The sequence below is a fragment of the Triturus cristatus genome, chromosome 4_1 (genome assembly GCF_964204655.1).
Source record: "Triturus cristatus chromosome 4_1, aTriCri1.1, whole genome shotgun sequence".
In the NCBI taxonomy this organism is placed as follows: Eukaryota; Metazoa; Chordata; class Amphibia; order Caudata; family Salamandridae; genus Triturus; species Triturus cristatus.
The window spans coordinates 1,342,990,470-1,343,006,565 of NC_140585.1; the positions used below are offsets into that span (position 1 = coordinate 1,342,990,470).

At 52.3% G+C, this 16,096-nt stretch overlaps 1 protein-coding gene across 1 annotated transcript in view; it reads left to right on the top strand.

The window, feature by feature from the left end:
* Positions 1-16,096, top strand: part of KIFAP3 (kinesin associated protein 3) — a 1,322,278-nt gene that overhangs the window by 293,836 nt on the left and 1,012,346 nt on the right. The window contains exon 7 of the mRNA XM_085654829.1: positions 535-659. Within this exon, the coding sequence (XP_085510955.1) occupies positions 535-659 (125 nt within the window). The remainder of the gene's footprint in view (positions 1-534; positions 660-16,096) is intronic.

A 16,096-nucleotide genomic window follows, 5' to 3' on the forward strand; every position in this document is an offset into this window, starting at 1 on the left:
AAGAAGGTGGAAGCACCCTGTAGAAATGCTGAGTTGCGGGGGCTCGTTCCCAATTTCTTGTTTTGTGATAATTTCTTTATTACCTCTTTTTTATCCCAAAGTGAATCTGGAAACTAGCTATAGAGGTGTGTTTATCCAGCCCTCCCATTGTTGAAAACTTATAAAGGCTAAATCTTTAATACTGGTTACCTGGATGTGATGGTCATCTCTGATCTGGAGTACAGGACCACAAGCAAGTAAGAATAATTAAGATCTGCATTGAGACGAGGGGTGGTCAAAGATGGGGTAGGTACCCATGCCTTGCAGGGACTGAACAAAAAGCAGGCAGGAACGTTATTTTTATATCCGGGACTGAAACAAAATGCGGGCAGGAATGGTATTTATTTACATATCCAGGAGACCTTGATCAATGCAGCAGGCAGCAGATAGATCTTAAGGAAAGTCTCAAGCTTTCTTCATCATGGTCATCTTTTCTAAGCCAACGATGAATACTGTGTCTTAACTCAACCTTTTTCTTTTCTTTTGTCATTACAGTTTTTCTCAGTTCCACGGGCTGATTACGCACTACAAGATTGGTGCTCTTTGCATGAACATCATTGACCACGAATTAAAGCGACATGACCTCTGGCAAGAAGAACTCTCAAAAAAGAACAAAGCAAATATCCATTTGTAAAATTAGTTGCATTTTTTTTTTTTATTTATTTTTTTTTTTTTGAAAATTTTATTGAACAATAAATCAATTACAAGCATGGGCCTACAACCACCAGGGCCGGCCGCTAGATTCAGAAAGGATCATACAGTTGTTAAGGCAGTAGTCGACTCCCGGGGCCCAGCCCCGTACATGGCTCCGGATAGTCCTAGGGAAGCAGGATACATAGGTTTAACATAAATAACAAATAAAAACAAAAGGCGAGGCATAAGGGCAAAAAGTGTGGGTCAGGCTACATCCGGGGGACTCTACTTCAGACCTTCAAATAGCTATCAAGAGGAAGGAGTACTGAAAGGTCGGGGGGGGGTCACGGGAGAGGAACGTCTATACTCGGTTATTCCAAAAGTCGCAAGGAACCATCAAGGGTCAGGGGGACAAAGCAATATCGGTGTCCACTAGGGGGGGGAGTACAGATACCCCCACGATACGCGTTCCATTGCCCCCAGATTCTACCCCATGCCCCCGGTTTACCACGAGCCACATACACAGTCTTCTCCCTGAACATGCACCAGTCCATGTTCTCCTTCCATACGGACACGGTGGGAGGCCGCTGGGAACCCCAAAGCTGCGCTATATCTCTCTTGGCAATCATGTTCCCCAGGGCTGCCCACCGAGTCTGAGCCGCGTTATAATCATTGGGCTCCCACACATTCAGGACACAGCGACGCACCTCCGGCAGCAGCGCAACCCCGGTGACTTGTCCCATGACCACATGAACCCGGCGCCAGTATTCCGCCACCTCGCGGCACTCCCAAAGGATATGGAGAAAGGTGGCACTGAGCCCACATCCCCGCTTACAGAGCCCGTCTTCAGAAAATCCCATCGAGACCAAACGGGGACCCGTCACATACACCCGGTGGAGAATCTTAAGCTGGACCAGGCGGAGACGGGCTGGAATGGCCACTTCCTTGGGAGACGACAGTGCGGACTGCCAGTCCTCGTCGTCCAGTTCCACCCCATCCCCCGTCCACGCCTCCCGGAGGCGCACCAAGAGGTCAGCCCGATTATTGATACGTTTTTTATAAATTAAAGAGATAGTACTGTCGGGGACATGACCATCGAGTATGCGGTCCTCGAGGGGCGAAGAAGCCGGGATCTTGGTCCCCTCCCCAAAAACAGAGAGCAGGGCATGCCGAATCTGGGCGTAGCGGAAGAACTCCCTTTCCGTAAGTTCGTATTCGCTCTGGAGCGCCGCGAATGTTTTAACCGCACCCTTAATCCATAAGTCTCCCACTCTACTAACACCAATCGTGTCCCAACGTTCAAACCCCTTCGTTGTCCAGAGGCTTCCCAGTCGGTCGGAGGCAAACAGAGGAGTAGCACATGTTAATCGCTCACTCCAGCCCATGGCTACATTGGCCGCCTTCCAGATCCGTACCGCAATCTTAGTAGGGCCCGTAAGGGTCCGTCCAGCCGAGCTGGAGTAAAGTGCCCTGTTATAGTTTCCGCCGGGAAGCAGGAATTTATCCATCTCATACGCCGGATTCAAGCCAGGCGCATACGTGGCATGGTTAATGGCCGATAGCTGTGAGGCCCAATAATACCTGCGAATGTCGGGAAGCGTGATGCCCCCGTCGTACCAGGGGAGAGTAAGCTTTGCCAGAGCGATACGCGCCCGCCCGTCCCACACCAGTCTCCTCTGCAGGCTCTCCACCTCCCGAAAGTAGGACACAGGAATGACATCGAAGGAGTTCTGAAGTGCATAGAGGAATCTGGGAAGGGACATCATTTTAAACAGTGCTGCCCGACCCAGCGGGGACAAGGGCAGCTTACACCACCGAGCCGTGTCCTCCCTCAAACGCCGAAGTGGAAGCAGGAGATTCTGCTCATAGCGAGCCACCGGGTCCATCGAGACGTATATTCCCAGGTATTTAAAGCCGGACAGAGATAATTGGATCGGAAGCCGAGGCGGCAAGAGAGGAGGGTCACCGGAGATAGGATAGACACAGGATTTAGACCAGTTGATCGTTAGACCCGAATTTCTCCCAAAGGAAGTCAGAACATCAAAGAGAACATTAAGCGACTGCCGCGGCGAGGTGAGATACAGGAGAATATCGTCCGCATACAACGAGACCCGATCCTCGAAGCCCGGGGCCCACCGGATCCCTCTGATCGAGGGCTCCCAGCGGAGCCAAGCGGTGAGCGGCTCCAGGGCAAGAGCAAAGAGCAGAGGGGACAACGGGCACCCCTGCCTCGTACCCCTACCGAGAGCGAAGGGCCGAGAGACCCGCCCATTAACCACCACCTGAGCCATGGGTCCCGTGTAAAGAAGCTTCACCCAGCCAAGAAATCCCTCCCCAAAGCCGAATTTGGTCAGGACAGCCCAGAGGAATGGCCACTCGATGGTGTCAAAGGCCATCGTGGCGTCTAAAGAAACCAGCACGGCTGGTTCGGAGAGGAACTCCGCCCTGGCGAGGGCGCCGTGAAGACGCCGCAAGTTAAGAGCGGTGTTACGGTGAGGGATGAAGCCGCATTGATCAGGATGAATCAGATCGCAGATGACGCTCAACAAACGATTGGCAAGGACTTTAGCCAGGATTTTAGGCTCTGCGTTTAGCAGTGAAATAGGCCTGTAGGAGGCACAGCGGTCTCGTGGCTTACCGTCCTTGGGGATCACGACTATCGTAGCCAGACGCTGGTCGTCGGGAAGGGAGCCTGCCTCAAGGGACTCCTGAAACATACGACGGAGGAAGGGCGCGAGTTTATCCGGGCGCAGCTTATATAATTCAATAGGCAGACCGTTGGGACCCATCGCCTTGCCCGAACGAAGGGACCGAATCGCAGTTGCAATTTCATCTACAGACAAGGGGGCGTCCAGCTGCTCACGGTCTTCGACGGACAGGCGGGGCAAAGCAATATCCCTCAGCAGAAGGCAAGAGTCTTCTTCATCCCTATCAGTCACCGGGGAGTACACGGCCCGGATGTGGTCAGCGAAACATTTCACAATCTCACCAGGCTCAGTCACACATACTCCATCCGAGACACGCAGCTCCGGGACCACACGATTCACTCTCTCCTTCTTATCCAGCCACGCAATCAACTTTCCCGCCTTGTCCCCGGCATCATACAATCGACCCTGCTGCTCCCTATACATCGTTTTGGCAGCGTCAGTGACAAGAGACCTGTATTCAAACTGTTTCAGGCTGAGGGCATGGAGCCCGTCCGGAGTGACACCCGTCTCCAAGGCCGACTCCAGCCCCGAGATGTCAGTCTCCAGCTTCACCACTGCCTCACTCTTGAGCTTCTTAGCCACCCCTATATTAGTTGCATTTTTAATTTAAACACTGTGTGAGTTGATGGCATACTCTGTCAACACTAGAAAAGGAGGCACAAACGGATCACAATGCCCTTTGTTTTTTGGAGAGTAAATTTGACCTGATGTGGCAGACCCCACTGTAGAGGTGGCCTCTGCTATACACATAGGGAAATGTTAAAGGCTGCTCCTAATTGTGTATTTGGGCCTGGAATTTTATTTTGGTGAGCATGAAACCATTGTCCTCTTTTGCCAAAATCCTCCCATTTTCCTAACTATAGACCAGAATCGCCAGACAGGTGCTATGTTAGGCGCAGACAGTGATACTAAACATGCTGTCCGTGTCTGACATTGCCAACCAAGAATGATTGCTGACAGATGGGGAAAGTAGTGGGCTCACCCATGTTTCCCTTTCCCCTCGAGTAGCTTAAGTACCAACATCCTGGACTTTCTGAGACCCAAGAAGGGCAGCATAGTGCAACATGACCCTTAGACCAAGGGGATATTTGTAATCTCTCAGATTGCCATGTCTCTCAGGTACTCGCGTAACATCCATGTACTCTGTCTGATGTAATCTGTGTGGTTTCCCTATGCTCAGGGGTGATACACACACCAAGGACTTCTTGCGGTCTAGAGGGTCACCATGATAGCATCGGCAAAACTCACATAGATAGATCCCCCAGTCCAAGAGTGGTCTTGGCCATCCCGTGGTAGGCCACAAAGCAGCAAGTTCTACTACGCCTCTCTCTAGAGCTATCTTGCTGAACAAAGTATTAGCATTCTGGCAACACTACCCCCATACTGATGCCCATCAGTACCTCTGTGGGGTAGCTGCCTCATGAATTTGGGCCAATTTGTTTCTTGGCTTTAGTTATACGCCACCGCAACTGGCAACATAGTGGTCCACCTGACTAAATATAGAGGTGCGCGGACCACAGGCTAAATTATGGTAAAGATGGCCCTGTGGAGTAAGGGCTGTTGGAGACTGACCTGTATTTTCGCCCACCTGATTTAGATGGACGCCATTGGAGGTCAGTTTTCACTGTCTCACTGCTAGGGTGAGAATCGCTAAATACTTCCCTCACCATGAGAGAGCACTGTTTGGTGCAGGGCTGTGTCAATTTGATGGAGCCCTGCACCAAGCAGCGAAATGCATTGACAGGAACTGCTGTAACAGCAGTTCCTGGTAATGCTTTATAAATGACCGCCAGCTTGGCGGTCATTAATAAATTTGGTTGGTTGTGCCTCCACCAGCGCAAATAAACTTAGGGCTTATGATCTACACAATTGGAAATTGTTAAAGTCAAATGTCATGATATTCTTGATCAACAATAAATGTATGGCTGGGTTCAAACTGGGGTGGCATAGTGAGCAAATGAACGATGAATTAAACCCAGATATCTTGATTAGAGGTGAGTGGTTGAAAAGTTTCAGCACTCTGTCCTTCATCTTGTTGTTCTTGTTATAGTGGCCATGGGTATGCCCAGACGTGGGTCACTGGCTCGCTTTGTCACTGGATTCAAGCTAGCCTGGCTGATGCGGGGTGGTACTCCAAAACCCATCCCAGGATGCGTGTTTTCGGTCCAGGGAGAGGACCTGGCCTAGCAGTTAGACCTGGACTGTTCCCATGAGGAGCAAGGTCAAGACTGATTTGAATATGGCTTTGTCCAAACTTGGGTGGCATAATGAGCAAAAGAACGATGGATTAAACCCAGATCTCTTGACTGGGGGGGGAGTGGTTAAAATGTTTCAGCACAACTCATTTAAAATAGATTGGGTAAAAGCAGAATACCAATGTGAAACATTAATTCCCAAAAGTGATAGTACATAACCAGAAAAATGTATTACTGTGTTCCCATGACTTATTTACTCCTTGACACAAGCATCACCTTTTATAAAATTTTTAAAAAAGGTAATGAAAGCTTTCCTCAACAAGCTGCATCTTGTACAGTTTTTTTTTTTTTTTTTGGCATAGTACTTAGAGAGCAAAACCAAAGGGAATGATGGACGGAGTGTTGAACATTGCAAGCACTCACCCCCAGTTTGGGGAAGGAAGCTTGTTTCCGGTCCAGGGAAGACATGGCTTGGCAGTTCGGGCTGGACTGTTCCCATGATGCACAGTGTCAGACTGATTTGCATATGGCCATGTCTGAACTGGGGTGGCAGAGTGGGCTAAAGAATGGTGATGGATTAAACCCAGATCAGTTGACTGGGGGTGAGTGCTTGCAATGTTCAACACTCCGTCCATCATTTCCTTTGGTTTTTGCTTTGTTCGCCATAGGTTGGCAGGGTATGCTCAGACGTGAGCCCCTTGCTCACTTTGTCACTGGATTCAAGCAAGCCTGGCTGAAGACGGCTGAAATGCCAGAAACCGGTCCTAGGAAGCTTGTTTCCGGTCCAGGGAAGACATGGCTTGGCAGTTCGGGCTGGACTGTTCCCATGAGGCACAGGGTCAGACTGATTTGCATATGGCCATGTCTGAACTGGGGTGGCAGAGTGGGCTAAAGAACGGTGATGGATTAAACCCAGATCAGTTGACTGGGGGTGAGTGCTTGCAATGTTCAACACTCCGTCCATCATTTCCTTTGGTTTTTGCATAGTACTTAGAGATACACCAGCTGTTGTTCAGAAATGTCAAGTTCTGCCTTGCTCCCTCATAAAGCATTTGTAGAAGCATTTGTAAGAGCAGATGTTACAGAACATTGACTACAGTTAGAAAACTTCACATGATTTACTTTAATACCATGTCCAGTGACGGAGTGAGTACTGGTGGCAGTGTGTGTGTGTGTGTGTAGCCATGCAGTGTCTGCATGGCATGCTATGCTCTGTAGGTACTACTGGCAAGGGTGCTACGGCTAAGGCATGCTGCAGTTTATACAGGCCATGTCTGTAGCGGGTGTGTTCAGTTCAGTTAAAAAAACTTTATATCTGATGGAGACTACTAGCCGCAGATTCCTTAATGTAGAATTATCCCCAGGCGTGAGACTGGACTCGGAAAACTTTCTTTGCACCAGCATCCCTGTGCGCCGGGGGCGGTACCACGCGACTCCGCCCTGACGTTGTCCGTGGGCGTGACGTCAGCGAGGTCACATAAGTCCCACCCCGGCGAGCTGACATCGGTTTCCTTCTTTTTTGCTTGCAACGCGGATCCGGATCGTGTGCCTGACCTGTTTTCAGGCCTTCTTTTCACGCTTTGCGTTGTGGGGCAGTGTGCGAATGCCTTCTGATGGATACATCTGCCAGTGGATTCCTCACCTTGTGAATATCCCCTGCGCCAGCATTCTACTGAACTTTTTTCCCCAGCTCTCTGCTCGCGACTCCGTATGACGTCACCGGAGCCATAAGAGAGCCACGTCGGCGTGATGACGTCAGTTCCCTTTTTTCCGCGCCGTCGACGCGTAACGGTTTTCCAGCACTCTCCTGCTACTTTGTAGTCTTGTAGTGGTAATTGTTTCTGGATTCACCATGTCTTCGACGAGGAAGTGTGGTTTCAAACCTTGTAGGGAATGTGGGGGCCACATGTCAATGACTGACCCCCATGAGGATTGTTTGTGGTGCCTTTCTTCAGACCACGACGTGGAGGACTGTTCCAGTTGCAGAAGAATGAATCCCAAGGCCTTGAAGGAGAGAGAGGCGAAACTCTTCATGGCCAAGGTGAAGAAGGAAAGGAGAGGTAGAAAGGAGAAATCGAGGCCGGAGTCGTCGACTTCACACTCATCGAAGTCGAAGAAGCATCACAAGAAAAGAAAGCATAGCTCTCGGCGCCGGTCTTCGAAAAGTAGGACTTCGAGATCGCCGTCTCCTCGACGTCGAAGTAAGGATGTTGTATCTCCTCCATCTCCTAGGAAGTCTCCAGAGAGGTCACCTTCGCCGAAGCGGACTCCAGCGCGGTCCCCGGCGCAGTCGCCGGTGGAGTCTTCTGCTTCTGACGTCCAGCAGGAACAAGAGAGAGAGCTTTCTCCGGAGCCAGCTGAGCCTGTGGTGCCTGTTGAGGACACTTCGGCTCCGGTTCCAGGTACTCCTCGACTGGATTCAGGATCAATCCCTTATCCGCAGTTCCCGACTCCGGGTGCGGATTCGACGCATTTCCTTAATGCGATGTATGGGATTTTTCAACGGGCTGCCTTCCCATCTGGCGCACCATCTGGTCCCGTGGGTCCTATGGCATACACCTTGGGAGTGCCTCAGCATTATGCTCAGGCCCCATTTATGCCCTTTTTGCCGATGGCTCCTTCGTGGCAGTTTCCGGCGCCGTCTGGTGATCCATCTCGGCTTCGTTTGGATCGGCCTTCTTCGGAGCCCTCCTCGACGCCGTTGCCAACTCCCTCAGCTCCACGTCCGGCGACGCCGACTCCGAAGCCGCCGACTCCACGTTCGGTTCCACCGACTCCGCGTACGGCGGCGCCGACGCCGGTTCCTCGGATCCGTTCCAGGAGAGAGGCCCAGAGGGTCTTGGAAGAGGAGCGTTATAGGGAGGAAGTGGAAGAAGGTGAGGTGGATGCATCTTCTGACGACTTTGTAGGCATTCAAGATGCTAGTGGTCTTGATACTGCTCCGGAGTGGGAGCATTCATCTACCAGATCTTCACTGCCACAAGAACTGGCCCCCTATCATTTAGTTATTAAGAAGGCCGCAGAGTTGCTGGACTTGCAGTTACCCTCTGCTGAGTATAAGCCGAACCTCCTTACTGAAGTCCTACATTCGCCTACTTCAAATGTTGAACCCTTGTTACCTTTTAATGAGGCTATCTTGGAGCCTGTTATGGACGTTTGGCGTAAGCCACTCTCTTCGCCTGCAGTCTCCAGACAGGTGGCAAGGAGATATAGGGTGGCTCCTGGGGATCCAGGTTTTTTTTCTTCCCATCCCTCTCCAGAAAGCCTTGTGGTGCAGGCTTCATGCTCGAAGCATGCTTCAGGCGCTTTCCCTCAGACTCCTGCGGATAGGGATTCTAAAAAGACTGATCAAGCAGCCAAAAAGGTATTTTCTTCAGGAAGCATGGCGCTTAAATCGACCAATGCCACTTGTTTGCTGGGGCGCTACGTTCACGCCTTGATGGACTCTATGAAGTTGTTAGGCCCTAAGCTGCCGGAAGGAGAGAAAGCTTCTTTTATGGAGGTTGTCACTGACACTCAGGCTGCTGCAAGGCAGGTAATTCAGTCGGGGCTTGACACGGCTGATTCTGTGGCAAGGATAATGGGATCTTCGATAGCCACTAGGAGGCAAGCGTGGCTTTGTTCTTCCGGCTTCTCTTCTGATGTTCAAGCCACTTTGGTAGACTTGCCTTTTGATGGAGAGAAACTTTTTGGAGAGAAGGCTGATTCCGCCTTGCAAAGATTTAAAGATAGCAGGGTAACGGCGAAATCTTTAGGATTACAGACTCCTGCTAAGGGATTTGGTCTTAGGAAATTCAGAGGCTTTGGGAGATCCTCATTTTGTTCCTTCCGGCAACCTCCGCAGCAGCAGAATCCCCTCTATAGGTCGTATAGAGGAAGGCAAGGGGGACGGAGAGGTTCTGTCCGCAACCCATCTTCATCTTCTGCCTCCTCTGCTCCCAATGAAGCTTCAGGGAAGCAGCCCTAGATCCCCCATCCTAGATCATGTGAGACCTGTGGGGGGTCGGGTGTCCCACTTTCTGCGAGGTTGGAAATCTGTTACAACCGAACTTTGGGTTTTAAACCTCGTGGAGAATGGGTACGCCCTTCCCTTTCGGGAGTTTCCTCCCCCCCCCCATTACCCTCCTTGCCAGGGTTACTGCTCAGAAGACCATCTGCTTCTTCTGCAGAAGGAGGTACTAGCTTTGCTTCAAAAAGGTGCAATATAGGTGGTTCCGGAGCAGGAAAGGGGTCAGGGATGCTACTCCCGGTATTTCCTGATTCCCAAGAAGGACGGCAGATTGCGTCCAATCCTGGACCTCAGAGTCTTGAATTTTTACCTGAAACAGGAGAATTCAAGATGCTGACCCTGGTGCAGGTTCTTCAAGCGTTGCAGCAAACAGACTGGATGGTGTTGCTCGACTTGCAGGACGCCTACTTCCATGTCCCAATCCAGAAGTCGCACAGGAAGTATCTCTGTTTTACGGTTGGGTCGCATTACTACCAGTTTGCGGTCCTCCCGTTTGGTCTTACTACCGCACCTCGAGTCTTCACGAAGGTGATTGCAGTGGTGGCTGCTCATCTCAGGAGGTCGGGGATTCCGGCTTTCCCCTACCTGGACGACTGGCTTCTGAAGGCAGAGTCCCCAGAGATGGTGCAACATCATCTGCAGGTAACATCTCAGCTGTATTCGACTTGGGTTTTTCGATCAATGTGCCCAAATCTCACCTGGTGCCCTCTCAGCGCAACCTGTTCATAGGGGCGGTACTGGACACTACTGTGTGCCGAGCATTTCCTCCTCCTCAAAGAATTCTCGACATTCAGGAGATGATCCCTTTATTCCACAATGGAGCGGTTGTTCCAGTTCTGAAGGTCCTTTGTCTGCTCGGTCTGTTCGCATCCTGCATTCTGTTGGTCAACCATGCACGCTGGCACATGAGGGCGCTCCAGTGGTGTCTCCGCAGGCAGTGGTATCAGTACAACGGAGATCTCAGGGAGTCGATCAAGATCTCCAGAGAAGCTGAGGCGGATCTGTCTTGGTGGAGCGTGGGGGGCAATCTGTCTCAAGGAAAGTCCTTCCATCTGCCTCCATCGGTGGCTACAGTGATAACGGATGCCTCCACCCTAGGGTGGGGTGCTCATCTGGGGGATCTGGAGATCAAAGGTCTTTGGTCTCCAGAGGAGAGGTTGCTTCATATCAACCTTCTGGAATTGCGGGCGATTCGTTTGGCGCTCAAGGCCTTCCTCCCTTCCCTTCGCGGTCAGTCGGTTCAAGTCCTAACGGACAACACTACCGCGATGTGGTATGTCAACAAGCAGGGAGGAGTCGGGTCGCATTGTCTCTGCAGAGAGGCTCTGCGTCTCTGGTCCTGGGTTGTGGATCATCAGATTTGTCTGATGGCAAATCATCTGGCAGGGGTGCTGAACGTACGTGCGGACAGTCTCAGTCGACAGTTCTCCGCCGACCACGAGTGGAGGCTTCATCCAGAGGTGGTTCGTCGTGTCTTCCAGACGTGGGGGACTCCTCGGATAGACCTGTTTGCCACTCGCGAGAACGTGCATTGCCCGTTATTCTGCAGTCTCCAGTTTCCGTTGCAGGGGGCGTTGGGGGACGCGTTTCAGGTGTCTTGGGGCTCACAACTCCTTTACGCGTTTCCTCCCATACCTTTGATTCCTCAGGTTCTGAGGAAGATTCGCCAAGACAGGGCCCAAGTTATTTTGGTCACCCCGGATTGGCCAAGAAGGGTGTGGTATACAGATCTTCTCCACCTCTCCTCGTGCCCTCTGCTCCGTCTCCCTCTGAGGGCAGACCTCCTCTCGCAGTCGGAAGGGCAGGTTCTACACCCCCACCTCCAGAGCTTACACCTTCATGCCTGGAGATTGAACGTAGCAACCTGAATTCCTTCTCTCTCCCGCCCGATGTGGTGGATGTTATTTTATCGGCCAGGCGACACTCCACCAAGTCCATTTACTCATATAGGTGGTCTAAGTTTGTTAAGTGGTGTGGAGAGAGATCCATTGACCCTTTAAAAGCCCATCTTTCTGATGTGCTTCAGTTTGCTCTTTCCTTGGCTCAGCAGGGCTACGGTCAAGGGCTATATATCGGCCTTATCAGCTTTTTTATGTCTTCCTGATCAACCGTCATTATTTAAATCTCCTATTGTACTAAGGTTTATCAAAGGCCTTACAAACGGGTTTCCACCTACTCCTTTTGTAATACCACAGTGGGACCTTAATCTTGTCTTAACTTTTCTGATGGGGTCTCCGTTTGAGCCTCTTCATAGTTGTCCTTTGAGGCTGTTGTCCTTTAAGACGGTCTTTCTTGTAGCCCTAACCTCGGCAAGGTGGGTGAGTGAGCTTCAAGCTCTTAGTTCTAAACCCCCGTTTTTAACATTACATGCTGAAAGGATGGTTCTCGGGACCAGGGCTGCTTTCCTACCTAAGGTAGTTCCTCCGTTTCATTTGGGGCAGTCTATTACTCTCCCTGTTTTTTATCCACCACCTCATCCCTCCAAAGAGGAGGAAAGACTTCATCGTCTGGACCCAAAAAGAGCTGTGAGCTTTTACTTGGATAGAACAAAAGACTTTCGTTTAGACGATTAGCTCTTTGTGGGCTATGTTGGACATTCTAAAGGAAAAGCTGTGCACAAGCGCACTCTGTCCAGATGGATCATCCTGGCCATCAAGATCTGCTACGCCCTGCCTCGTAAGGTCCCACCTGAGGGTATTGGAACTCATTCAACTAGAGCTAAATCTTCTACTTCTGCTTTGGCCAGGGGTGTTCCTGTGGCAGACATTTGTAAAGCCGCGACTTGGGCCTCCCTCCAGACTTTCGCAAAGCATTATTGCTTAGACTCTGAGATGAGGAGGGAGGGCCACTTCGCGCGGTCTGTCTTGCAAGACTTTTTGGTATAGGACGGTGGACACCCTCCTCCGGGAGTGGGACTGCTGTGGGAATCTATTCTCAAGGTGAGGAATCCACTGGCAGATGTATCCATCAGAAGAACAAGTTACTTACCTTCGGTAACGCTTTTTCTGGTGGATACAGTATCTGCCTGTGGATTCCTCACTGTCCCACCCGCCTCCCCGTTGTCCACCTTTGTATACCTTAAAAGATGTCTTGCTTGAGATGTTGTAATGCTTTGTAGCTTCTTTCTTTCTGGTACATTTGTAGGAAATGCTCGTTTTCTTTAGCTTTCCATTTGAATATGTACTATGTATATTTGATTGTATATTGTATACTGTGTATACTTGGAATCTGTCGTTGGTCCACCTGTTCGCCTCGGAGGCGCGGAAAAAATGGGTGGAACTGACGTCATCACGCCGACGTGGCTCTCTTAGGGCTCCGGTGACGTCATACGGAGTCGCGAGCGGAGCCGATGTATTATGACGTCCACGTCGGCGCAGAGAGCTGGGGAAAAAAGTTCAGTGGAATGCTGGCGCAGGGGATATTCACAAGGTGAGGAATCCACAGGCAGATACTGTATCCACCAGAAAAAGCGTTACCGAAGGTAAGTAACTTGTTCTTCGGGCTTTAAGACGTGCTCGTCCTGCGCGCTTCGTATGTCGGCGACGGACCCTCATCCTATTTGCATGTGGTGTTTGGGCGAGCACCATGATTCCACGGACTGCGACGCTTGCCAGCAGATGAAATCTAAGTCCCGGCGGGTGCGCCGGATTAAACTCCTTTCGGCCCGCTTGTCCAGATCGGTGTCGTCTTCGTTTCCGTCCCCCAAGGAAGAATCGCCGTTTCCGACTCCGACATTGCCCTTCACCGAGGCCCCTAGGGCGTCGCTCGCCCGTCGGTAAGTCTTATAGCTTGTCCCCGGGCCTGGTCCCCGCTCTGTGGAGGGAACGGGTTCCCCGTGAGACATGCAGCCTCATTCGTCACCACCCTACCCGCCGTTTCCCGGCGTCGGGCGACCAGGGCCCAAATGGAGGCCTATGCTGCGGCTCTGCAGGCTTCCTTGGCCCCTCCTCCTCTTCCTGGGACGTCCGCGGATCCCTTGCCACGTGCGGGGCCTTCCGCGGAGTCTCCGGCACCGACGGGTTCGACTTCAGGTTTTGGAGGTGTGGTGTCGTCTGGGTGCGGCCCTACGGGGTTCCCCTCTTCGGCCCAGAGGGGTCCATGTGGTGTTGCGAGAGGTTGCCGGGACTCGCGGCTCGTCCCCGAGTCCTCCTCGGTCTTCTGGGCAGGCGGAGGCCTTGCCAGAGGCTGACTGTCGGCCCTGGCGGCGCCGCAGGTGCTGGCTAGGGGCTGGGGCACATCCCGGGTCCCTCTCGTCTCTCCACGCAGGCGGCTGTTTCGTCTGAGGTCGAGTCGGCGTCTTTACGGTGCCGTTCTTTCGATGACCTTGCCCCGTCCCATTTCCCTAGGGCGCAAGTGGTGGTGGAGGTAGTCTCGGCGTCCCCTTCTGCGCTGGTCGACGTCACGCAGGTGCCTGTGGCGGACTCCACGGCGCCGTGCCGGCGTCTCGTCGTCGACTCTTCTCCAGAGGCCCCCTCCTCTCCGGAGGTTCGTCAACTTTTTGTCTCTTCTTCCCAGGAGATGGGACGCCGCGTCATGGCTCTTTCCCCGCCGTCTTCCAGGCAGGGCTCTTCGCCATCCCCACAGCCTTCCCCAAAGGCACCTCAGGTCCCCCACTTGTCCGTGAATTTTTCCACCATTCCGGGGCTGGCCATTTCTTCCTCCAGCTGGACTCTGGGATGACCGGCTTAGTTTACAGCCGTCACCCATGGAGGAATTGCTCCCCCCCCCCCTCGCCGCCCTACAGAGGCGAGTGCAGCCTTTGCCTGGGCCATTTCCACAGCCACTGGCATTTGGCACATGGGCGACCCCGCCGCCCCATTTCCTACGGACCATTTGCTTGAGGTTCTCCATCAGGGCTCTGGTGGACGGGAGCTGCTTCTTCCATTCGAAGCTTCGCTCCATAATTCTCTTCTGGGGGCGTCCTGCCACGGAGGATCCGGTGCCCCAGTCGCTCCTCCATCGTCCTGCTCCGCACAATCCAGTCTGCCTTTCTTTCCACCCTTCTACCCAGGGCCCTCTTCTGCAGACTGCTTTTCCTTCCTTACCTTTGGTGTTGGTTCCTCCATCATGGGAGGCCCGGTGGTTGGATTCATGGGGGCGTAACCTCTTCGCTTCCTCGAGTGCTGCTTTGCGAGCGCTCACCATGCTTTCTGTGTTGGCCAGGGCTACATCCAGCTTGTGGGATTCCGTGGAGTCCCTTCTGTTCTGTGCCTCTCAAGAAGGTGTCTGAGCTGATCTGCGGCGCCATGTGATGGAGGGCCGGGAGTTGGCCGCGTTTATTCTTCGTTCGGCCCTGGATGTTTCTGATGCCCTTGGCCGCACTATGGCAAGTTCAGTAGCTCTCCGTCGCCATGCTTGGTTGAGGGATAGCGATTTCCCTGAGAATGTTAGGGAGCGTCTGGTTGACCTGCCCTTTGATGGGATGCTTTTGTTTAACACCGAAGCGGATGCTGCCATTCAGCGGCTCCTTGCGGGGCTCGGTCTTCCTCCCCCTCCGTAAGCTTGGCTTGTCGGTACTCTGCTGTTTTATGGGAGGCATTATCCCACCTTTGTTTGGCAGTCTAGTGGTTCGGTTGGACCGTCTGTGTATTCTGTGTGGGTTGGCTTTCCTTCGGGGTCCTTAGGTCGGCCCCTTTTTACTGTTGGCTCCTGGTACAGTCCCTTTGACTTTTGTGGTTCTTTGGTTGTTGGTACACCTGTATGTGTCCTCAGGTTGGGCCTTCTGTATGTTTTCTGTTTGGCTGATTTGCAAGCCGTCTGTGGTTCTATTTGCAGGTCCTTTATGTTCTTGTCGTCTGCTGCGGGATTTTTCCCTAAGAGGTGTTCCCATGTTTTCTTGGGACGTGTCATACCCTATGTGGGGTACTTGTAGCTATTGCATAGCTCTGTACTGCGCTGAGAAGGTATGGTCGCCCTTTCTTTTGGGTTCCCTGCCTTTCCTGGCATCACTGTATATTGCTGGTGCGGTCTCTTTTGTCTTGTCCCGGCGCTGCTCCAGGTTCTGTCATTCTCAGTGTTAGCTACATCGCTCGACCAGTGTCGTGGCGTTTCCGCCTTCCTGTCCGGCGTTTCGGCCTGGTCTTCTTTTGTGTGTTCCAGGGGGGCTAGGTTTCTCCTGGCTTTCCTGTGTTCTGGTTGACAGCTTGGGTTCGTCCTCCGTGTCTCTCCTCTTTCTCTTCTGGCTGGTCCCACTTCTCTTCATGGATTGGTGTGTGGCTATTGAACGATCCTCCTTTGGGGATTGTTCTGAATTTGCCTGGCCTCTGCCCTCGGCTTGCGCCTGGCTTGTTCTGGGTGCACTGCTCCATGGTACAGTCAGCTGCCGGCTGCGCACGCCTGCTCGTTCTGGTCCACCGCCGTGGCCCTTAGTGTGTTCCCTTGTGCCCCTGCCTCTTATTCTGCTGGGGCTTTGTGCACCTGTTTCTTTCTTCTTACGCCTGCGCTTCTTTGCTGTGGGGCCGTTCCTGCCTTGTCTGATTCTTTACGGTTGATGCCTGTTCAGCTGTCCTCTA